At 32.4% G+C, this 26,098-nt stretch overlaps 2 protein-coding genes across 9 annotated transcripts in view; one reads left to right on the top strand and one right to left on the bottom strand.

Annotated features, from left to right (window-relative positions):
• The window catches only part of LOC134712047 (papilin-like), a 127,917-nt gene extending 116,408 nt beyond the window's left edge, over positions 1-11,509 (top strand). For 7 of the 8 annotated variants that reach the window (XM_063573177.1, XM_063573178.1, XM_063573174.1 and 4 more), the window contains 7 exons: positions 633-803; positions 2,052-2,195; positions 5,197-5,323; positions 6,114-6,268; positions 6,801-7,073; positions 8,100-8,372; positions 9,257-11,509. In XM_063573177.1, the coding sequence (XP_063429247.1) occupies positions 633-803; positions 2,052-2,195; positions 5,197-5,323; positions 6,114-6,268; positions 6,801-7,073; positions 8,100-8,372; positions 9,257-9,393 (1,280 nt within the window). In that variant the 3' untranslated portion in view covers positions 9,394-11,509. The remainder of the gene's footprint in view (positions 1-632; positions 804-2,051; positions 2,196-5,196; positions 5,324-6,113; positions 6,269-6,800; positions 7,074-8,099; positions 8,373-9,256) is intronic. The other variant, XM_063573179.1, reaches the window with a different exon arrangement.
• A 2,900-nt stretch (positions 11,510-14,409) lies between these two features.
• LOC134712046 (uncharacterized) lies at positions 14,410-25,657 on the bottom strand. The gene is made up of 5 exons (XM_063573173.1): positions 25,521-25,657; positions 21,743-21,929; positions 20,868-20,934; positions 19,031-19,131; positions 14,410-15,189 (listed from the first exon to the last, which is right to left on the bottom strand). The coding sequence occupies exons 1-5, from the start codon at positions 25,574-25,576 to the stop codon at positions 14,857-14,859; spliced, it is 744 nt and encodes a 247-aa protein (XP_063429243.1). The 5' UTR covers positions 25,577-25,657; the 3' UTR covers positions 14,410-14,856.
• Positions 25,658-26,098: the final 441 nt, after the last annotated feature.

Here is a 26,098-nt window from a genome sequence, read left to right as displayed (position 1 = left end):
GATACTTATGTTATAACAGGTAAATTACCTATGATAGATACTAATGTTATAACAGGTAAATTACCTACGATAGATACTTATGTTATGACAGGTAAATTACCTATGATAGATACTAATGTTATAACAGGTAAATTACCTATGACAGATACTATGTTATAACAGGTAAATTACCTATGATAGATACTAATGTTGTTATAACAGGTAAATTACCTACGATAGATACTAATGTTATAACAGGTAAATTACCTACGATAGATACTAATGTTGTTATAACAGGTAAATAATGTTTACAATACATCTGAGATCACTCCAATAGTAAAGTAAGGGAGTAGAAAACTAGAATTTTGTTCATTCTTTGTTTCAATGTAGTTTATATCATGTTTAACATAACACACATGAGGAAAGCTCAGGTAATGAAGGAGACTAATTGGTTATCACTTTCATTTTCTTGCTTCATAGAATAGGATGAATTTATAGTTAACTGGAGAAAAAAAATATTCTCCCTTACTCACATTTATAATTCACTTTCTATCAAAGTTCTTGTTTATATTAAACCTTTGAAAATCAATAATGTATTTTAGTTAAAGTCTTATCAGTAAAATACAATAATTAAGAATAATGCTATGTTATAGGTGATGAATGTGAAGATGATAGTGAGAGAGGTACTTGTACTAACTATACTGTGAGATGGTACTACAACAGGGGAGATAAGCGTTGTACACGATTCTGGTATGGAGGCTGTGGGGGAAATGGCAACCGATTTGTTACTGAGGCAGATTGTGAAAAAAGGTGTATCAACAAAGGTAATAACACCAAGCATGGTTGTACATCCTTATTTTAGTTCCTATTGTGGTATGGTGGTATGGAACTTTTATTAACAAACATGTTCTATAATAGTAAATGATTTTTATTTAAATAAGGATTTGTTGGAAAAGGGGGATGATTCAACTTTCAAACTGAAAAAAAATCATTTATTACGACTGAAGCATGTACTTCTTTGTTAAATAATTTGAACAATTTGAAAGCATGTGAATGAATTGACAATCTTCTATGTTGTTCTGAATATTTAGTTTCTTTGAATGTTTAACAAATATTTTCATTTCTCATTTTCGTTTTAAAGTTAGATATACTAATAACAACAACAAACTTAGCATGTCAGCTGTTCTAAAAGAAAAATATGTGACAATTTCTTTTCTGCTGTGTTTGCAGTTTTTTTGGATCCTGTTTTCATATATGCAGGATGTTTGAAATTTACTTTTCAGTCACATATTGATTTTTGGAATAGCTTTCTTTTTTTCAATTTCTACCTTAAGCCTTGAGTGTATTTCAAGTTTTTTTTATTCTGTTGTTTAGTTATAGCTTGTTTGTGGTCATTGCAAGAAGTTGTAACGAGAAGGAAAAGGCTCTTTAATAGATAGATCATATATGAACATCAGAAGGTCATATATGAACTGAGAACATCATAAAATTATTAGATAGCTCATATTGAGAATTGATCACTTCTCAAATTCTTATGATGCATTGACAGCAACTCTATTCAAGCTTATAGAACTTTCAAAATACTGATCCTGTCAAATTGTCAAATGTAAGACTGGTCATTTTTTGAGTGGTGAAAAAATTGCCTTTTGAATTCTCGTTACAAAAATATCTTGTAATGACCTTGGTTTTTTGTTTCTTGACATTCAAACATTGTTCTAAAGTACCAGGTATATTAAACAATTGACAGCATGTCTGCTCTTTAGAGATGCTTATTTTGGTCTGTAATGAATAATAACAATGTTTGAATGTATTTGTTTTAAACAGTTTTATGATTGACATGTTCTTCAATGACAGATGAGAAATTAAAAACAAAAATGTAAAAATTTAGTTTTTATTAATGTGTAACCTATCCAGTTGCAGTTCTGCCAACACAAAAAATTAAGCACAACATTTCTAAATTTTCATTAAATTAAACAGTATTTGGTTAACATTTAAATACACCAGCTTTTCAAAGTAAAACACAAACATCTTTCTCATCTGACATTAAAATCTAACCCTTTGCATGTTGTTAGGAATATATCCTACAGCCCGTCCTACTTTGAGACCTCGTACAACCTCCAGACCGCGTCCCCAGAGGCCATGTGACAACTCACCATGGGGATGTTGTCCTGATGGAATCACTGAAGCTCACGACTTTTACTTCAGTAACTGCAGAGGTAACATAAATTACCTGAGTACTCATATTATGTGTAATGAATAGGGATGGAATCTGAATAGGAGTATTTAGCCATCTAAAAATGAGTTTAATTGATTGGTCTAGATTTTTAGTGAAATAATACAATTTTAATGCCAAAATGAAATGTTTTGGTAGGACTTTGTATACACAAATGAATAAATGTGTATGATTTATATAATGGAAACAACACAGGTAATATTTTGTTCAACTGAAAAGAACAGGTATACAGATGTTTTTTCCTAAAGGCCTTAAAGTATTGAGCTAATTTTTAGTATGTGAGTCTACTATGATGAGCTACGGATTGAGTGTACATTTGGTTCTATTCCCCTGATTTTTAGTATGTGAGTCTACTATGATGAGCTACAGATTGAGTGTACATTTGGTTCTATTCTGCTGATTTTTAGTATGTGAGTCTACTATGATGAGCTACAGATTGAGTGTACATTTGGTTCTATTCCCCTGATTTTTAGTATGTGAGTCTACTATGATGAGCTACAGATTGAGTGTACATTTGGTTCTATTCCCCTGATTGTTAGTATGTGAGTCTACTATGATGAGCTACAGACTGAGTGTACATTTGGTTCTATTCCCCTGATTTTTAGTATGTGAGTCTACTATGATGAGCTACAGATTGAGTGTACATTTGGTTCTATTCCCCTGATTTTTAGTATGTGAGTCTACTATGATGAGCTACAGACTGAGTGTACATTTGGTTCTATTCCCCTGATTTTTAGTATGTGAGTCTACTATGATGAGCTACAGATTGAGTGTACATTTGGTTCTATTCCCCTGATTTTTAGTATGTGAGTCTACTATGATGAGCTACAGATTGAGTGTACATTTGGTTCTATTCCACTGATTTTTAGTATGTGAGTCTACTATGATGAGCTACAGACTGAGTGTACATTTGGTTCTATTCCACTGATTTTTAGTATGTGAGTCTACTATGATGAGCTACAGATTGAGTGTACATTTGGTTCTATTCCACTGATTTTTAGTATGTGAGTCTACTATGATGAGCTACAGACTGAGTGTACATTTGGTTCTATTCCGCTGATTTTTAGTATGTGAGTCTACTATGATGAACTATAGATTGAGTGTACATTTGGTTCTATTCCACTGATTTTTAGTATGTGAGTCTACTATGATGAGCTACAGATTGAGTGTACATTTGGTTCTATTCCCCTGATTTTTAGTATGTGAGTCTACTATGATGAGCTACAGATTGAGTGTACATTTGGTTCTATTCCGCTGATTTTTAGTATGTGAGTCTACTATGATGAACAATAGATTGAGTGTACATTTGGTTCTATTCCGCTGATTTTTAGTATGTGAGTCTACTATGATGAGCTACAGATTGAGTGTACATTTGGTTCTATTCCACTGATTTTTAGTATGTGAGTCTACTATGATGAGCTACAGATTGAGTGTACATTTGGTTCTATTCCCCTGATTTTTAGTATGTGAGTCTACTATGATGAGCTACAGATTGAGTGTACATTTGGTTCTATTCCCCTGATTTTTAGTATGTGAGTCTACTATGATGAGCTACAGATTGAGTGTACATTTGGTTCTATTCCCCTGATTTTTAGTATGTGAGTCTACTATGATGAGCTACAGACTGAGTGTACATTTGGTTCTATTCCCCTGATTTTTAGTATGTGAGTCTACTATGATGAGCTACAGATTGAGTGTACATTTGGTTCTATTCCCCTGATTTTTAGTATGTGAGTCTACTATGATGAGCTACAGATTGAGTGTACATTTGGTTCTATTCCACTGATTTTTAGTATGTGAGTCTACTATGATGAGCTACAGACTGAGTGTACATTTGGTTCTATTCCCCTGATTTTTAGTATGTGAGTCTACTATGATGAGCTACAGATTGAGTGTACATTTGGTTCTATTCCACTGATTTTTAGTATGTGAGTCTACTATGATGAGCTACAGACTGAGTGTACATTTGGTTCTATTCCCCTGATTTTTAGTATGTGAGTCTACTATGATGAGCTACAGATTGAGTGTACATTTGGTTCTATTCCCCTGATTTTTAGTATGTGAGTCTACTATGATGAGCTACAGATTGAGTGTACATTTGGTTCTATTCCACTGATTTTTAGTATGTGAGTCTACTATGATGAGCTACGGATTGAGTGTACATTTGGTTCTATTCTGCTGATTTTTAGTATGTGAGTCTACTATGATGAGCTATAGATTGAGTGTACATTTGGTTCTATTCCACTGATTTTTAGTATGTGAGTCTACTATGATGAGCTACAGATTGAGTGTACATTTGGTTCTATTCCCCTGATTTTTAGTATGTGAGTCTACTATGATGAGCTACAGATTGAGTGTACATTTGGTTCTATTCTGCTAATTTTCTGGCTTTGAACTTTTAAAATCTCTACTCCTGAAAATGGTTTATCGACCAGCATGGTTTTGTGATTGGAGCCATTCTAATACCAGTGCTTCATTTTGCTTGTAGACTAAAAGATTCTTGAGCATATAGTTTGCCATTTTGTTCATACATCTGTCTGTCTATAATTTAGTCTTTCTATAAATGAATCTGAACAGAAGTTTCCAGATGTTATCTTAAGCATATCTTAATAGTATGGAATTAATATAACAAAGTCACCTTTCGTGATATGCCCTTGTTTGAAATAATGATAATCTATAAATATTTACTTAGTTTCCCGTTCTGTTGAAGCATATTACTTTATATAGGAGTATTCAAGTTTAGTAAATGTTCATGTTTAAATGTATATAAATCTTGTAACCATGTGAACATACTAATTAAAGATAAAAGAATTGAATATAAAATATGATCTGATTATATTTGTTGAGTTCCAATTGATAAATAATACAGGAAATTACCAATGTTATTTTTTCCCAGATTATTAATGTTAAGAAAAAATAAAGCCTTGAGATTATGTTCCTTTTCTTAAATAAATCCTTTGCTGATTAAATGTTTCTTATTTTAGTATATACTGGAACTGAATTAGGAAATTTAGTTGATGGAAACTCAACAGTTATTGTGGAAAGACCAGATAGGAATCTGTTTATAGAATGTGGAGGACCTCAGGGAACTGTTTCTTGGTACAAGAATGGGTAAGTATTAAAGACGTTTGACTTTAATACCATGAGTTTAATAAGTACTGTAATCACTGCTTAGTCTGGAATTTTTCTGCCTTTGACATTTAACATTTAAATTTGAATAGAATATTAAGATTAGTGTGTTTTTTAGGGAAGTTATAGAAAATTGCATTATTTAACTAATAATGTTGTATAATCACAAACAATTTAAGGAAACCTGTGACACTTTCCACCAAAAAAATCAGACAACTGATATGATATTAAAGGTTAATGACTAATGGGTCACCAACTTATGGCTGGTAGCAAATTTGTATGCCCCACCTAGCTACAATAGCAGAGGGGCATTATGTTTTCTGATACTGGTATGTGCGTCCGTCTGTCTATCCTGCTTCAGGTTAAAGTTTTTGGTCAAGGTAGTTTTTGATAAAGTTAAAGTCCAATCAACTTGAAACTTAGTACACATGTTCCCAATGATATGATCTTTCTTATTTTTATGCCAAATTCCAGTTTTTATCCCAATTTCAAGGTTCACTGAACATAGAAAATGATAGTGCATGTTCAAATTAAAGTTTTTGGTCAAGAAGTTGAAGTCACATCAACTTGAAACTTAGTACACATGATATGATTTTTCCAATTTTAATTCCAAAATTAAAGTTTTGACCCCAATTTCATGGTCCAATCAACATGGAAAATGATAGTGCGAGTGGGGCATCCATGTACTATGGACACAATTCTTGTTGTATGTTATTTCAAATATCAAATGTGTATAGCAAAATAAAACAATCTGTGTTGTCTTTTCTTATAGAATATTGATAACATCAGATCGTAGATACACAGTGTATGAGAATGGATCTATATTAATCACAACACTGACTAAAGATGATTCAGCTATGTATGCCTGTAGAGTTGATGATGGAATTCATAAGGCTATTGTCAGAAGGTTTAGAGTCCAGATAGAAGGTACAATTAAAATTGTTACTTAATTTATAAAAGTAATTTAAGTTTTCAAACAGTCTAAAATTCCAATCTTTGTTGGGTTTTGCCAAAACTGATCCATAACAATAAAGGACTAAATATGTGATTAAAGAAGCAAATAGAAATTTCTGTTTTCTGCTGATTCTGAAGCAGTGGAAAATAAATGGTATCTGCATTTTGAATGATATTTAAAATATGTATATAAAGTTTTAGTGTAGGATCACCTTCACATTTCTTGAGTTATGTCCCTTTATAACTTTATATGCTAGTGGGGGGGGGGGGGGGGGGCATAACCTGTGTCCCATGGACACATTCCCTATTTATTTAAAACTAAGCTGGCTTGATTACTTGAGTATTATTTATTGTTCTATGGTATCTTCTTACATCCTTGTTAATTCTACACCCATTTGTCAGTAGTCACTAGAAGACCATCGATAGTCAAATAAGATGAACACAAAAGTAACATAATTATCCTGTGATTACATATACATTGTGTAATTATATTATCTTGTTACAGTCCCCATCACAATCTTCCCAACACCAGGAACTATTGTTGTCAGACCTGGAGATAATGCCTTCCTTCACTGCCAAGCCTATGGAAGTCCACAGCCTACTGTAACATGGACTAAGTCAGGACAACCTGTCACTAACACAGGCAGATATTACGTATATCCTAATGGTACACTAATCATTACTGATACACAACAGACTGATATTGATGATTATACATGTACAGCTAGAAATAGTCAATCATCACCAGTACAGAGACTTGTTCGATTATCTTTACAAGGTAACATACATTATGATAAAAAAAATAAAAGTTAATTAGGAGTTATTTTTAGATATAGATATTTGCCACCATATAATAGTATGTCTAGGCCATTGTCATCATGATGGTCTGAAGACATTTTGTTTCCCGACAATACTTGAGTATAAGTAAATTGATCTCTGAAATTAGAGCACAAGGTTCCATATGACAGAGGAAAGGTTAGGACAGCATTTAGGAGTTATCCCAACTGTTAAGGAAAAAGGGTCCAAAAATAAGTATTTTACTTGTTTCAGGACAATAGCTTGAGTATAAATGTATGGATTTCTATGAAATAATACAACATAGTTTCACACTTTAAAAGGAAGGTTGTGATTTATTTGGGGTTTTGGTTTAAATTTTTTAGGAATTAGGGTCTGGAAAGGGCCCAAAAACTTTCAGGAGTTGTGAACCAGGTCATATATGCTTGGATCAAATTAATTCTTAGTTCACATTTTTATTGGCTTTATTGAAAGTAAACTCACTTTCAATTTGAAAAATTGTTAGATTTTCATTTAAAGGGTTATGGGACTGGGAACCATGATCATTTAAAGAAATTTTTATATCATTTAGGATATTCACTTGCAAAGTTTCTGTGGTGCCATTTTTGACGTCTAATTGAATGCTTTCTAAAATAATTAATTTAAATCCTTCAAATTTTTTTAAATTCAGATTATTTTGATATTGCACTCCTGGCTATACTGTTCATTTAGTATGGCTGTTTTGAAACATGGGTTATAGAAATGAAGGCATGAGTATTGAAATGTTTATACTGTCAATTCCAGTTATTTGCTTAGCCTATTTGTCAGACAAAATTTTGCATTAAGCTGAGTATGCTTATGTCATTAAATTACGGCGTCAAATACCATCGATATTTATCCATTTACTACATTGCTATCGATATTTGTTTTACTCAAAGTTTGTAGTTTATTTATTTATTTGTCATTTTGAATGTATTTTAGAAACATCATTTATGAAATATATTATACAATAAATGTTTGTCAATTTCAGATTCTGTATCAGCCAGAATTAAACCTGTTGAAGGAAGAATAAGAGAGGGAGATACTCTTTATTTGACATGTGATGGACAAGGGTTTCCCCCACCTACAGTAAGATGGGAGAAGATGGGCGTAGAGCTGGTTACAACTGGTAGGATGACAATTAATGGTGCCAACCTACGTATTACCAGTGTGACGTTAGACGATACTGGAAGTTATACTTGTGTGGCCAATAATGCTGAAGAAAAATCAGAAGATTCTAAATCCATACAAGTTATACCTAAAGGTTAGTTATAGTTATCAATAGGTGTAAGCAGCAAATCAAGCTTGACTTGCAAATAATTGGCATTTATTTTTATGTGCAATTTACAGAAATTTAATTAGGAAGAGATCTAAAATTGACCAGTATTATGTAAGATTACTCTTATTAATTTTTCTGTAAAATAGATAAGAAAAAGGAGTAGGTCCGGTAAGGACTCATTTTGGCCTCAAATTTCAGTTTCATCTGACGAAAGATTTTGACCACTTTTTAAACACTTAAGTGTCTATTTCACTTGATTCAATTAGTTTTTGTGAAATATTTTAACTAATTTAGTCATTAAAAACGTTCCGATTCAAGCTTAAATATGAAAAATCTCTCAAATATGCCAAAAAACGTCACTTTTCAGATGGTTTTTGTCAAAAGTGAAAGTGGCCTCTTCCGTGTTCATCCACAACCTCTATATATGTTATGTATTATTATAAAATACAACTTACATTTCAATATTAAGGATGAACACGAATGCGGCCACTTTCGTTTTACATGGAAACCGTCTAAAATTTAACTAAAATGATAGAATTTTGAAGATTTCAGTAATTTAGCATGACTTAATGGTGCTACAACCCCATATGTGTGCATTGTATTGTCAAAAACAGCCCATGTTTATGTAGCAGAAGCATTCAACTGTCCAATAAATAACTAAAAGTTTACATTTTAACAATTTTGTAAAACTGCCATATTTTGGGGCCAAAAAGGGGTCTTACCGGACCTACTCCTTTGATTATAATAGATTGGAAAAGAAATATCTACTTGATATATTTTGGCTTTACAGTAATTGTTATTCAATGGATTATGAATTTGTTATAAAAGAAAAATCAATACAGTAAAAACATACTTTTTTTGTTTTTCAGATGTGGAACTTCCAGAATGCAAGGATTCAGCATCTCTGACTATGTGTCGTCTTATTGTCAGAGCTGGACTCTGTGGATATACAGATTATTCAAAGCAATGTTGCTATAGCTGTGACCAATCAAAACTTAGGGGCTAAATGTTAAAGAGTTTACTGTAGAATTATTATGCATAAATGAAATCTTACACATGTCTTGGAATGGAATAATAAGATATCCAGTTTAAAGTTTTATATAATATAAACAAAGTTGTGTCCTAAATCATTTAAATCATAATAAAAAAATCTTGTATTAATTTTTCAAATATTTTTGAATTAAATTGCATATAATTTAGTTACAAAGATTGTCTTCTGCCTTTGATAAACGAATCTCACTCAAAAATGGCTTGATGGTTTGTTGACCCCAATATCAACAAACTGCACTCCATATGTTTTAGGTATTAGAATTAAAAATTATGAAAATAAATTATACATGTGGAATAATAAATAACAGGAGATGTGGGATATGACCAATGAGACAACAATAAAATGCTACACTTTGTCATTATACTCATTGGTTGTTGTCAAATTGGCAATCAACTTTGGATTTATTTAGAGACTTTTAACATAGGACAGTGCAAGAAAGTACTGTTTTCTTCTTTATGCATAACAATTCTACAGAAAACTAAATGCAAGGGACATAACTCAATCAAATACAATAGATTACCTCCCATGTCACCTTGCTGTAACATACATTTTATAAAATTGTACTCTATGCTCATATATTTTCTTTTTGTAAAAAAAATAGTTGTATAATTACTTTATTTGTTTAAAAAAGCTTTAATATTTTTACCTGTCTATATTGGTTTTATAGTTATATACAAGAAAGAGTTGTTAAATATTTCTATGTACAAGTTGTGTCGAACAAGAAATCCATAAGTAAATACTCTCGTTGCAGAATATATCCATTTAATGTTTACTTATCAGGGGTTGTAAGCCTTTTTTTATCAATTTTTTTGAAAATGTATACCTCAAAAATATAGCTAAAGCATAATCAATTTTTAAATTTTAATATTTTATACCCACTACAATAATGTAAATTCAAGTGTTGTAAAGTTCTGTGTAGAGGTTGAATATTCTCTTCAAAACGGTTGTTGGAATTTATCAAATACTTAATTAATTGAGTGCCAATAGTTTATACAGATTTGAATTAAATTCCCTATATTTTTTTATGGGACAAAACAGTTTATGCAGAAGTGAAGCTGAAATTCTACCAGGCAACTTAAAATGAATCAAGCAAGTTCTAATTTGAAACACAATATTGACAGTTACTTCTTTATATATTGTCTATGCCACATAATTTATGTTTAGAAATGAAAAGACTAGTCAAGCTTGTACAGATTTTCTAGTTATCTCTTGGAAAATATCCTTTGCATTTTTATTTTTTTTATTTGAAAATTGAAGAGGTAATTGTCTGATATTTTCCAGCATAATTTTTTCTTCCTATATTATTTCTGAGGTTGAGAACTTGTGTTCAATCCTGTTTTATGCCAGTATATGTGTTACTTAGTTGTTACAGTCATGGAATGCCAGATTTTCTGAACGACCTGTAGCATAATTTAGTTTGTGAATTTTGTTGAAGGTCTATCTTTAGAATAAATTTTAGAGAATAGCTTTGAAATGTAGATTACATATTGATTGTTTTCCAAATGCTTAAAAAGATATGCTTTACAAATTTTGCCCTTAGTAAAATCATGTCTGCAGAATTATTCAAGTAAAAGAATCCCAGTTCATAGTGAATTATACATCGAAATGTTATGAAAATTTGTTTTTATGTATTTTATACCTTAAATGTTTGCAGAACAAAATCATGGCTTGTGAATATCAAATGCTTTCATTTCTTCAACCTGGTCATAGTAATGCCATGTTATGTTTTGAAAGTATTTGTATATTTTTAATTAAAATACCAAATTATGTTTGTATCTTTATTTCTGGTATATATGTATTAAACTGTGTAATATGTATGTAAGTAGTGCTAGATTTATTATTGACATTGTAGTATATTTCAAATTTGTCATTCTTATTTCTATGGCTTTGTAAAGTATATGTCTGTAGGAAAAAGATTGATTCATAGTTCTATTTGAGATAATTTGGATTATTAACCATAAGATTAGAATCAGTATTGTAAGTGTATAGACATGAATCAATTATTTCCCTACATACCCTCATCAGTCTAAGTCACATAAGAAATTATAACTATTAAAAAATATGAAAACTATATTTATGTTTGTTATTTGATTGATTCTTAAGAGGATTATGCCAGACAGTGAAAAAAGGCATATGACAATTATGTTGTTGTCCCTGCAACCAAAGCCTTACAATATTGTCTAACTTTAGTAACCAATCATATATTTTTTTAACACTTGCTAAAGAGGAAGTTGCAATCATAGACAGATTCATCAGCTCTTGGTTCAGTCCCTGGTTCGGATTTAAATACATACAAATGATAAAAGTACAAAGCAGTGTATGTATACATTGAATCCAATAATCCTGGAAATAAATATATTATTTGCCAATGTTAAGCAGCCAACAATTAATCAATTAATATCCAAAACTCTGCAAGTTTCTTAAAAATCTAAGTTAAATGGAAAGGTCTTCCAACTACTGGCAAATTACTTATACATGTATCTACTGTATAAAAGCAATCAGCTGAGTATTTGTAAAACGGCCTTTAACAGCAGGTAGTGTGATTCAGATGTGGAAAAAAGTTCCTCATACCTATATACATGTGAATCCCAAACTTCATGCAGTAGTATACAAACATATGACTTTCAATCCTCTCTGACAATGTTTTATTTCCCTATTTTTAGGCAACTTTTGGTTTTAATTGGGTATTGTTCTTCCTGTAAATTTTTGCTTTCTTGTTGTATACTTTATTTTAAATACCAATTAGAGTAAATGATCTAATTATAGGTTGGTTCTATGGTTGAATTTGGTTCATTATATTAATTGATAGATTGTTGGTGTTATACGTCACTTTAAACCATAATGGCTATCTCATGGTGGTCAGTTTATATTGGTGGATGACAACCAAGTGAACCATAGACCTTTAGCAGGAAAACTGACAATCCTAGTCAAACAAGATGAGGTCAAACATAATAAGTGTTGAAAAATAAGTGATCTACGTGGCAGAATCATTTAGAACACTTAATTTAAATGCTTTTGGTGTTCAACCTTCTGTAGCAGTTAATAAATAGATATAAACAAAAATTGGTATGAGACAACTCTTCATCCATGTCATTATTTTTTGTCGAGCCTGCAACTTTTGTTGCAGAAAGCTCGACATAGGGATAGTGATCCGGCTGCGGCGGCGTTAGCTAACTTTTTTAAAGCTTTATATTTTATAAGGTGAAAGACCTGGATGCTTCATACTTTGTATATAGATGCCTCATGTTACGAAGTTTCTGTCAGTCACATGTCAAATGTCCTTGACCTCATTTTCATAGTTCAGTGACTACTTGAAAAAAAAGTTAAGATTTTTTATAATGTTGAATTCTCTTTTATTATAAGTACAAATGTAATAGGATAATTATATTTGGTATGTGAGTACCTTGCAAGGTCCTCATGGCTGTCAGACAGTTTTCACTTGACCTCGACCTCATTTCATGGATCAGTGAACAGGGTTAAGTTTTGGTGGTCAAGTCCATATTTCAGATACTATAAGCAATAGGGCTAGTATATTCGGTGTATGGAAGGACTGTAAGGTGTACATGTCCAACTGGCAGGTGTCATCTGACCTTGACCTCATTTTCATGGTTCAGTGGTTATAGTTATGTTTTTGTGTTTTGGTCTGTTTTTCTCATACTTTATGCAATAGATCTACTATATTTGTTGTATGAAATGATTGTAAGGTGTACATGTCTAGCGGGCAGATATCATCTGGCCTTGGCCTCATTTTCATGGTTGAGTGGTCAAAGTTAAGTTTTTGAGTTTTGGTCTTTTAATCTAATACTATATGCCATAGGTCAACTATATTTGGTGTATGGAAATATTTTATGATCTATATGTCAGTCGGGCAGGTATTATTTGACCTCAACCTCATTTTCACGGTTCATTGCTCAGTTTTAAGTTTTTGTGTTTTGGTTTATTTTTCTTAAATTTTAAGTAATAGGTCAACTTTATTTGTTGCATGGACACATTGTTAGCTGTACATGTCTGCCTGACATGGTTCATCTGACCTTGCCCTCATTTTCATGGATCATTGGTCTTTGTTTAGTAATTTTGGTTAATGTTAAGTTTATGTGACAGTTTGTAATAAAGCTTTATTCTTAGGACTATCAGCATAACATCAATGATTAGTAAAGAAGGCGAGACATTTCAGCGTGTGCACTCTTGTTAAAGTAAGGCCTTCAACATGGAGCCTTGGCTCACACTGAACAGCAAGTTATAAAGGGCTCAAAAAATGACTATAGTAAACAGTGGCGGATCCAGAGGGGGGGTTCCGGGGTTGCGAACCCCCCTTTTATTTGGGCCGGTCAATGCATTTGTATTGGACATATGTTTTGCACCCCTCCTTTGCCCTGGGTTAGCACCCCCCCTTTCGAAAATTCCTGCATCCGCCCCTGGTAAACCATTCAAACAGGAAAACCAACAGTCTAATCTATATAAAAAACGATAATTGAGAAAGTTATGAACCACATCAACAAATGACAACCACTAATCATCAGGTCCCTGACTATGGACAGGTGCAAACAAATGCATATTTAGGATGATACTGATAAATTCAACATGAATATAAAACCTGTGTTGTACTAGATTAATAATTTAATCCCATGTCAGGTTTGCTCTAAATGCTTTGGTTTCAGAGTTTTAAGCCAAAATCTACATTTTACCCCTATGTTATATTTTTAGCCATTACGGCCATCTTGGTTGGTTGGCTTGATCACCGCACACATATTTTTAACTAGATACCCTAATAATGATTGTGGCTAAGTTTGGTTAAACTTTGGCCCAGTAATTTTTAGAGGAGAAGATTTTTGTAAAAGTTAACAATGACAGACGACGGCATACGGACGACGTAAGCTAAGTGATGAGAAAAGCTTACTTGGTCCATTGGGCCAGGTGAGCTAAAAAATTAGCAAGATATGAAAGGCATGACAAGTATAAAAAAATTCAATCAAGAAATTGAACAGCCCAATTTATGTAAAAACAATAAACATTAATATGTACATTTCAAAAGTTCAACAATTATGCTCTAATCAAAATATTTGAAATTGAAAAATATCATACGTTGAAAAGTAATTAACAAAACTAATTCTCAATGTAGTATAGACTGTCCAGCTTATAAGGTGTTGAATGCACAGTAGTTTTTGTATCCACAGGAAAGATATAAACAAAATTTGGCTAGAAAAATGGAAATCAATAGGGAATATCAGTGAATGATGACTTTTAGGGTGTGAGTTATTACATTTGTTTTGAATATTTGTGGAGAGTTTAAACGATACATGATTTTTTTAGTACTGTTTTTATAAATGTTGATTCATGTGAAAAACATATATAATTTTAAGTACGCTATTGTCACTTAATATCAATATTAATTATTTATCTAACAAATTAAACTTTTTATCAAGATTTCTTATCATTTTCATTATCTGTTTTGTTTTTGTCTTTTGTTTCTTCTTCTTTTGTCTCGTCTTCTTCTTGGGCATATTTTCGAAATCTTTGTTGCAAGCTAGGAATTTTGTTGGTTCCCCCGAGATGTTTACTCTTCTCTATTACTATATCTGAATCACTATGAGTCGACTTTACATTTCTTGGCATTGTAGAATTTATTAGAAATTCATCCTCATGACCATCTTCTCTCACTTTAATAGCCATATCTTTCCTTGGTGGAATCAGAGCTGCAGCCACATACCGCCTTTCTAAGTTCAGGAAATTGAATGTAGAACAAGCAACATCCTGCAATAGATTTTTATAGAATAAAACTAGAGGCTCTAAAGAGCCTGTGTCGCTCACCTAGGTATATGTGAATTAAACAAAGGAAGCAGACAGTTCATGACAAAATTGTGTTTAGGTGATTGTGATGTGTTTGTATATCTTACTTTACTGAAAATTCTTGCTGCTTACAATTATCTCTATCTATAATAAACTTGTCTGTGTAGTTTCAGTGGAAAATGTTAGTAAAAATTTACAAATTTTATGAAAATTGTTAAAAATTGATTATAAAGGACAATAACTTCTTAGGGGGTCAATTGAACATTTTGGTCATTGTGACTTATTTTTGAGTCTTAAATTGCTGTACATTATTGCTGTTTACAATTTATCTCTATCTATAATCAGTGTTCCAGCTAGGATTTCAAAAGGGCATTTAACGTGTGATATGATAATATGAAAAGGGCATATTTTAATAAAAGATGTTAATCAAAAATTGTGTTTATTCGTTGAATCACAGGTTATACAAGAACAACATCATTAGCCCATATAAAACTCTATCTTTCTACTTTTAGGGCTGAAAAACTTGTCAAGCAGCTTTTCACACAAGTTTTTTTATCATTGCTTGGCATAGTTGAACTTTATATGCAGTATGTTTTGAAAGGTCACCTGTTTCATACTGTTTCTATGGTCTGCCACATTTTACTAATTTCACCTTTCTATAACCCCTGGCAATACAACACAAATCAGCTGTGCTCAATAAATGCACAAATTTAGGATATATAGCAACAGTGAAAAATTGTATCAAAAATAAATAATACAAAAAAAGATGACCAAGGCACCCTACCAACACTGCTACTAAGACCCTCTTAAACTTTTCCCATAACTCAAAATAAATAACTTAACATATATATTCTTAAGCAAGAAGTATGTAGACATATTTTAGAATATGTATAAAAAATAATTATGGGTTACTCAATGCTAGGAAAAAAATCAGATTGAGTTATCTTTCTTTATTCGGGTGTGCTCCTTCTTTGGAGGATTATAAACAGTACGTAAATATGATGTAAATATGATCACAATATGGCGGCCGATTTTGTTATTTTAGTATCAAAAATGACGGCAGTCAATGACTAATACGTCTGAAATTTCTGTTTATTTCCCGGAAAACAAGTAAAACAATGTCTTCAACGAGTTTATTATGGTTTTCAACTTTCTGTCATTACGTTTCCTCCATGAAACTACGGTAAACATCGCAAATTGTGCCCAAGTTGTTGTATGCACATTTCTTCAAAGATAATTGCCGACTGACCGATTCTATTTGAATGCATTAATGTTGATGATCATTAATGACCCACCCGATAAACGGATTACCTATAACAACAGATTATGACACCAGTTGTAACCATTGATTAGCTTGGGGTCGTAAACAAAGTCATAAACTTTTCCCCAGGTAAAATTTAGTAATTAGCGTATCATATCAATATGAACAAATTAATATGCAATCGTTCCTCAAAAAGGCAGGGCGCCCTGGAAACTGTAAAAAGGGCACAGGGCGCCACTCGGGAAAGGGCGGGCGCCGCGCCCTTTGAAAACGGCCTAGCTGGAACACTGATAATAATATTCAAGATAATAACCCAAAACAGCAAAATTTCCTTAAAATTACCAATTTAGGGGCAGCACTCTAACAACGAGTTGTCCCATTCATCTTAAAATTTCAGGGCAGATAGATCTTGACCAGATATACAATTTTACCCCTTGTCAGATTTGCTCTAAATGCTTTGGTTTTTGAGTTATAAGCCAAAAACTGCATTTTACCCCTATGTTCTATTTTTAGCCATGGCGGCCATCTTGGATGGTTGGCCGGGTAAAAAAACACAAACTTTAGACTAGATACATCAATGATGATTGTGGCCAAGTTTGGATTAATTTGGCCCGATAGTTTCAGAGGAGAAGATTTTGTAAAAGATCATGGATATTTACGAAAAATGGTTAAAAATTGACTATAAAGGGCAATAACTCCTAAAAGGGTCAACTGACCAGTTTGGTTATGTTGACTTATTTGTAAATCTTTCTTTGCTGAACATTATTGCTGTTTACAGTTTATCTCCATCTATAATAATATTCAAGATAATAACCAAAAACAGTAAAATTTCCTTAAAATTACCAATTTAGGGGCAGCAACCCAACAATGGGTTGTCTGATTCCTCTGAAAATTTCAGGGCAGATAGATCTTAACCAGATAAACAATTTTCACCCATGTCAGATTTGCTCTAAATGCCTTGGTTTTTGAGTTATAAGCCAAAAACTGCATTTTACCCCTATGTTCTATTTTTAGCCATGGCGGCCATCTTGGATGGTTGGCCGGGTCAAAAAACACAAACTTTAGACTAGATACATCAATGATGATTGTGGCCAAGTTTGGTTTAATTTGGCCAAGTCGTTTCAGAGGAGAAGATTTTTGTAAAAGTTAACGCCGGACGACAGACGACGGACGCCAAGTGATGAGAAAAGCTCACTTGGCCCTTCGGGGCCGGTGAGCTAAAAAGATGAGTAATAAATTGTTACAGTTTTCTTTCAAAATTTAAACTTTAGCAGACTAAAATTGCTTCACAATGAAACTCCATGAGATACAGATGTCTGCTCTTCATGACAGAAATCTGAACGCTTTAGAGAAAGTGCATCAAGAATCCATTTTTTCTATAAGGTATGCATTTCTATTTTTTGCTCACACTAGAAGCCTTATCTGACCTAAAAGCAAAACAAAACAAAAAATTAAAAAAAAGTCCTTTTAACAATTTTTTGTTCTTTGGTATCTGATGAAAGTACTTATTCCGGCTATGGTGCTTGCTGTATCCAACCTTATCAACACTAATAATCAAATTTTTGTAGAGGATTTTCCTCATTATCTTCTATTTAAAGTCAGTTCTAATAGATTTCATCATTCAGAATCAGAGAATTCAAAATTTAAAATGAACAAATAATTTTTTTGCCAATTTAAACTACAAGATTATTTTAAAATAAAAAGAAGACTTTTAATCTTTCATTCATCACTTCTACAAATAATATTCAATACTACGATAGTTTCCAAGAAAAGACAAATATCCTCTTCAACAGGAAATTTATAATCTATATAAAGTCAATTCTATGATTTCTATCATCATTATTTAATCTTCATACTTTACTTAATACACTTTTGGCCAAATTTATTTCTCACTGGTCCAGACATATTTTTTTAAAAGTAAAAATGCTGCATTACAGACAATGGGCAAAGAGCAATAAGAAAAGCTCATACTGACCCCCCTTTGGACCAGCTGAGCTTAAAATACAGATGATATCTATCTTAGAATAATAGATATAGGAAGATGTGATGTGAGTGCCAATGAGACACCTCTCCATCCAAATAACAATTTTAAAAAAGTAAACTGTTAATGGTCAATGTACGGCCTTCAACACGGAGTCTTGGCTCACACCGAACAACAAGCTATAAAGGGCCCCAAAATTACTAGTATAAAATCATTCAAAGGGAAAACCAACCGTCTAATCTTAAGCTATATATATATGTCAAAGAATAAAACACTAAAATAAAACTTCAAATAAAACAGTCATAATTTTGAGAATCTCAATAAATCTTTAAGGAGCAAACACTGAATTAAGTTGGATTATCTATGCAGATTGAACAATTGTGGGAAGACCACTCCTGTCACTTTTTGAAAATATGAAGGGCAAAATTCTCAGAAGTCATCAAATATCAGTTTATGAAACTACTAGTTAAATCATAAAGGTCATTATCATGATACTTTCATTGCTTATAAAATATGTGACATCATTGCTCAACAAAGAACCATACCACAACTATTGTACTTACCGTAGGTAATATTTCTACATTGATCTTCTTTGACTTAAGGAAAGTAAAAACACTGTTACTGACTTTATTATCTCTATCACCATAGCCTATTATCACTAAGTCTAAAAAAACAAAGCACATTTGATCATCTGTGAAGATAATAGTATCATTTTAAGTAAGATCATACAAAAATATTTAAAAATTAAATACAATAGCTTTATTTGTATGTTTTGATTTTTGATTTTTTTGATTTTTAATTTATTTTTTTTATTTTTTTTTGGGGGGGGGGGGGGGGGCACTTAGATCCACTTTAACTACCGTATATCTTTGAATTACCCTACATTATTATAATTTTACATTGTTTTAAGGAGGTAGACCTAGGTGAAGGAAAATAACTCTTAAAATCATCAGTATGTTTGTGTCAACCATAAATATATTTTAAGCTTCTAGGTAACATAGATTATTTCAATCTGTTTCAGGTAAATGCTTAAAATACATTGATGAAACGTGACTTTTACAAACACATAACTGATTTTAAGAGTTATCTCTCTGAACCAAGGTCACCTTAAGGTAGATTGATGGTATACCGCCATCTTGGATTGTACAAATCACAGTACAAAATCGGTCTAGTTATTTGCCTAAATCTGCAAATTTGAAGACATGTTTGCAATTCAATGGCTAGACTGTTTTTTCTATTTGAAGAAAACTTGTTTATTATTCGTATTATACAAAATATTTTAACAAATATAATTTTTTGGGGTTTTAAAATATTTTTTTCCAAATGAGCCATTTAAGGGGAGATAACTCTTTTAGTACAACATTTATACTGGGCTAATAAGAAAATTTTTTATTTTCACTTGTAGCAAGAAAACAAGTTCAGTGACACCATGTTTTATTTTTATTTTCTTAAAACATATTTTGAAACCTTTCTTCTCACAATTTATTTCAAAATTCTGTCTCATAGAATTTTTTTCATGCACACTAGTGTGTTTTTTCATGAACAAACTAACCAAGTTTTGGCAATTTACAACGACTCATAGCTTGAAAAATAGCACGGTGATCCCTACTTTTTGTTAAATTTTTGAAAAGAGCATAATAAAACCTTCATTTTAGCAAATTATAAAAAAATTCTGTCTCAAAAAATATATACTTGTGATCTACCATAATACATATATTTGTCCCTATGAAACAAAATATTATTATGATAGTTAAAGTAATGGCTTATATAGATATAGATTCTATCACTGCATTGAGTGTTATACAATATTTATCCACTCGAGACAGTAAAATTTTCAAATTTAAAACGCGAGGCTCGCCGAACGTTTTTAATATTTAAAATTGAACTGTGGAGAGTGGATAAATATCGTTTAACACGAGATTTGGTGGTAGAATCTGTTTCTCTAATGATTTTCAAACAACATGCAGGCAAACATATTCCTTCTTTTCAAATGATCTGCAAAAAGATGTGTTCTTTCTATGTGACATCATCAGACATGGTCGCTTTTTTTCATGCCGTCACAATAGGAAATTTAGAGGAAAGCAAGAAAATTTGACGTCATAATTGGATTTTAACTAATGAAGAACTGAGATCAAACGAACCACACGTTTATATAATTTTTTTATACAATGGGTGCAGAAAGGGATAAATTGACGAAGAATTAGAGAATTGGTGTTATACATCAAAATGCTTTTGTTAAATACTTGCACCAGACGCTGAAAAAAAATGCATACATTTTGACTTAAAATGAAGAGGTTGAAGTTTTGATGCATGGTTGCTGTGTCTTGAGATACATTTCAGCTGCTATTTTCTACATAGCATCAAACAGGATTAGCATTCATTCTTTGAATTTAAACTAACCTAACTTGGGAACCAGCAATGGAAACAATGCTAGAGATTCTTCATTTATATGTTCATGACTTCTGACCTGAAAAATATATATTTCAAATACTATAAATTCAGAAATTAATGCAAGGTTTTTAACATTGGGAAAAATGTGACAGAGTTGTAATCACAATAGTTTAAACTCACATTTTGAAATAATTTAAATGAATTAAACGAGATTTTTCTCAAAATTGTAAAAATTAAAATCGCATTTAATCTTAAATGACAAAATTACAATAATAAATGCACGCAATAATTTCTGAATTTAAAGTAAATCATTCATAATCATCAGTTTAATAGAATATTACATGTAAGATTTTTGCCCTTAGTAGTAATATTAGAATCTTCTATATCATTTAAATTATGCATTTTGATTGTAACTTTTAAGGTTATGAGAAGAATGTCAAGAGTTGTCTAATTGACAATCATACCACATCTTCTTTTTTATGATTAAGATCATATATATATTTCTTTTCTTGTAAATTTTGATGTTCTTTGTTTAAAGTTAAATGTTTAGTGATTCAGCTTACCAAATTTTGGTCTCAAGAAAACCTTTAGAATGCCTCACACAAAATTGAATTTGTGCATTTTATTTCAGTGCCTTTTATGGCGGACTATGCAGTATGGGCTTTGCTCATTGTAGAAGGCGGTATGATGACCTATACACATAGTTGTTAATTTCTGTCTCTTGTGGAAAGTTGTCTCATTTGCAATCATACCACATCTTCTTTTTTATATTGACATTGGTCTTTAAACAATTTTACATATACATTGTAACTACAACAAGGTTTGTATCCCTGCAGATATGGGAATTACATGTATGATGAGCCTATGAATAGAAATATACTTACATTCCAGTGCAAGACAGTCTTTGGAAAAAGTGCAATCGGACCCAATACTCTTGTTTCACTGCTCAATAAAAATCCCATTTGACTAAAAGCATGGACATATAAATAGTTTGACTCATCCTCATGTGTTAAAAATTGCAACTCTGTTTTCATAAAATGTCCTTCAGTATTAAGTTTTCTTACTGCATTCCTGCAAATACAAAATTTAATATACATGTATATAAGATTGGCAAGATATATTAAGAACTATACCAGAGGCCTTAAGTACCCACTATTACTTGCTTGGTACATTGGTTCATGTCTCATATTTGTTTTTAGTAAATGGTACTGTGGATTCATTTATTTTCGTGGGTACCAATTTTCGTGGATTATGGAAAACTTGCAAGTTTGTGGATATTTAATTTCGTGGTTTTGCCCAAGTCTACATACAAGCCTATAGGAAATGTGTTATTCGTTGAACATTTAATTTCGTGGTTCACCAGTACCCACGAAAGCCACGAACATTGGTATCCCACGAATAATAATGAATCCACAGTATTATAAATTATAAATTATAAATTAGTTTTCATGTTTTATAGCTGACTATAATGTATGGATTTTTTTTCAATTTTGAAGGCCATACAGTAATACATTGTGGATTCAATAATTCCATGTGTACCAATTTTTGTGGATTGAGGAAAACTCAAAATTGAGAATAAAATTGAGAATGGAAATTGAGAATGTGTCAGAGAGATATCAACCTGACCAAATAGCAGAAAACAGCCTAATGGCCACCAATGGGTCTTCAACAAAGCAAGAAAACAATGTACCCAGAGGCGTGCTTCAGCTGGCTCCTAAAAAAATGTGTAGTATTTCAGTAAAAATGGACTTCATAATATAAACAGACACGTCTCTGATATAAATCAAATAAAATTATAAATCACACAAGAGTTACAAAGGACAACTTGGGACAGGCGCAAAAATGCAGCGAGGTTAATGATATCTTAGTGAGATATCAATCCCCCCTCATACATTGTACCTCTAGCCAATGTAGAGAAAACATACACACAAGCAATACCCAGAGTAAAATTTAGTTTAAAAGAAGTCTAAGTCTGATGTCAGAATAGGTAACAAAAGACCTATATATAATTTTTGTGGATATTTGATTGCTTGGTTTTGCCAAAGTCTGCATATGAGACTATAGGAAATTTGATTTTCATTGAACAATTAAATTTGTGGATTACTTTGTTACAGGTGAACCATGAACAATAATGAATCCACAGGAACTGCTTACCATGAAGAGATCAACTGACCTTCATACATGCCAACCCTCCTGTTTTTTTAGTGAAATCGTATGGGTTAAAATCAGCCTAACAGGAATCAAAGATCTATATCTGGCATCCTACTATAAGCCAAAAACATCAAATGAAGAAATAAAATTGAGAATGGAAATGGGGAATGTGTCAAAGAGACAACCCGACCAAATAAAAAAAAACAGCAGAAGGTGACCAACAGGTCTTCAATGTAGCAAGAAATTCCCGCACCCGGAGGCGTCCTTCAGCTGGCCCCTAAACAAATATATACTAGTTCAGTGATAATGAACGCCATACTAATTTCCAAATTGTACACAAGAAACTAAAATTAAAACAAGAATGTGTCCTCAGTACACGAATGCCCCACTCGCACTATCATTTTCCATGTTCAGTGGAGCGTGAAATTGGGGTAAAATCTCTAATTTGGCATTAAAATTAGAAAGATCATATCATAGGGAACATGTGTACTAAGTTTGAAGTCGATTGGACTTCAACTTCATCAAAAACTACCTTGACCAAACACTTTAACCTGAAGCAGGACAGATGGACGGACGGACGAACAGACGCACAGACCAGAAAACATAATGCCCTTCTACTATCGTATGTGGGGCATAATAATACAAGACTAACAAAGGCCAGAGGCTCCTGACTTGGGACAGGCGCAAAAATGTGGCGGGGTTAAACATGTTTGTGAGATCTCAACCCTCCCCCTATACCTCTAACCAATGTAGAAAAGTAAACGCATATCAATACACACATTAAAATTCAGTTCAAGAGAAGTCCAAGTCTGATGTCAGAAGATGTAACTAAAGAAAATAAACAAAATGACAATAATACTTAAGTGCCAGTCTGCCTAAGAATCAGGCAGTGGTGAAAACATGACAAAAAAAAAACCACTCAATTTGACATTGATTTCAGTTCATAATATGTAGTTATGCACAAAATGAACATTCATTTCTATTTTCTGTTCTGGTAAATAGAAGATACAATTTGGTTGAAATGCACTAGATATTAACGAATAAGGGGAGATAACTCTGTAATTTGCTATCATTCTAACCAATTTTCTAACCATGTTATTTGATATTACAAGACACACACAAACAAAAGGCTGATACTTTTTAAGTCAGGATGATGGTTAGTATTACATAGCATGATTAGCTCGGTGTTTTTTTTCTAATCATGTTTTAATTTTTACCAAAATTGCCTGATTCTTACAAAGACTGGCCCTTAAATAACAACAGACTACTAGCAGTTAACTGACATGCCAGCGCCAGACTTCAATTAAACTGACTGAAAGATTATGATTTCATCATATGAACATAAGGCACAATCCTTCCCGTTAGGGGTTTAGTATCATACCATCATAACATATATGAGAAGAACATAACCTGTGTCATGCCAACAACTGTTTTTAGAATAAATGTGGTTAGTTCTGACGCAAAGTCCTTATCAGTGACTCAATATTAACGCCATAATATGCAATCTTTAATGACTTGACAACAGTATCGTAATTATATCCCTTCTTAATAATAGCCTTGAAGAACTTACATACAGTCTTGAAAGATTCACAAAAAATACCTTTATAGAAGTACATGTAGGCGGTGACTTCAATCTTCCAGGCTGAATATGGTTAACAAGAACACTTAAACCAGACTCAACATGTCAGAAAAAACACTATAAGTGGAATGCTTTTCCTCTTGGTGTTGTATCAGCACCATCAGTCGAGGCTTAATCGATGACAAAGCTGAAATAATTGGGGGGGAGGGGGATGGTTCTGTATGCACACCAAACACATGGCAGTATAATCAGTTTGTTGATTGGGGCCATTATCTGGCAGAGGCAGAATTAATATGGATACATGTAGTTGATCCTTCCCATTGTCAGCTTTTAAAGCCTGGATCATGGATGACAAAGCTGAACTTAATTCAAATAATTTGGGGGAGGGGGGTGGTTCTGTATGCGCACCAAACACATGGCAGTATAATCAGTTTGTTGATTGTGGCCATTACCTGGAAGAAGTAGAAGCAGAATTTATATGGATAGGTGACCCTCCCCATGGATAAAACCAAGTGCCTGTGCTATAGGAAATCTTGTAATGACCTAGCTACAATGTAGTTCAAATAATTATTACGTCTTAGAAGGCTATTTTAAATTTTGCTTTGACGCTTTCCTGCATCATGTAAGGCAAAGAAAGAAATATAATAGACTTTCAAGATGTCATAATTATTTGGACTAGTAATGACCTAGATGGACCCTAACCGTTTAGGGTGCGAATGTGTTTGAGAGCGAACAGACCCGATACCTTTTTCGTGAGCAGTTGAACAGGCACTTGTTTCTATCCATAGGAAGGTGGACTATCCATATAAATAGAAGATATAAATAGAAGATATGGATAGTCGACCTTCCTATGGATAGAAACAAGTGCCTGTGACTAGTTGGCTGGTGACAGATATTTTAATTGAGAAACATGTAAATAAATTCCAACTTACAAGAGACACTGATTACATCTTTTAAGTAATCCAATCTTTAAAACATTTTGTAGCATTTTCAATTCACCAAGATTCAATCACTTTGCCATCCAATTCATCCAAAGTCAATGAGTTAAGGGGCATATCAAGAAAGGGAACAGTAACGCGTTGAGTAACGAGTCTGTAAGTTTGCTACGCATAGGCCTCCTTTTAACAAGAGCACCACCATGAATATTCTGTTCCAGAATCAAACGATAAGGGGTGTTTCTATCTGTAGTTTAAAGTGAATGTTCAAACACGGAATCAACTGATAATTATGATGTTTAAACTAAAAGTAATGAATTATTGCCACTTACATTCATGATGGTCCATCGTCCATGATGTAGCAGATACGATAGCGGGAAAATTTAAAAGAGATCTGCAGCAAACTTTTAAATAAGTTAGTGTTAGACATATTGATAATAAATATATAAATAGAATAGATTATCAATTCATATATATATAGCACATAATTAATTCAAATAAATTAATTCATATCAAACAAGTGTGGACACAGATGAGTGTGGAGATAAACTCATCATTGATATAAATAAAGAAGA

Source organism: Mytilus trossulus, chromosome 3 (genome assembly GCF_036588685.1).
Source record: "Mytilus trossulus isolate FHL-02 chromosome 3, PNRI_Mtr1.1.1.hap1, whole genome shotgun sequence".
Lineage (NCBI taxonomy): Eukaryota > Metazoa > Mollusca > Bivalvia > Mytilida > Mytilidae > Mytilus > Mytilus trossulus.
Note: the sequence above shows the minus strand (reverse complement) of the source record. Positions and strands in the feature narration are given on the sequence as shown.

Bases quoted from the DNA above. Each gene is read 5' to 3' on its own strand.
- LOC134712046 (XM_063573173.1), bottom strand. From the start codon at position 25,576: ATGCTACAAAATGTTTTAAAGATTGGATTACTTAAAAGATGTAATCAG. The intron at 19,132-20,867 runs GTTAGTTTAAAT...TTGTTTTTTTAG, and splicing joins ATTGCTGGTTCCCAAGTTAG to ACTTAGTGATAATAGGCTAT. The intron at 15,190-19,030 runs GTAAGTACAATA...AATCTATTGCAG, and splicing joins ATGTAGAAATATTACCTACG to GATGTTGCTTGTTCTACATT.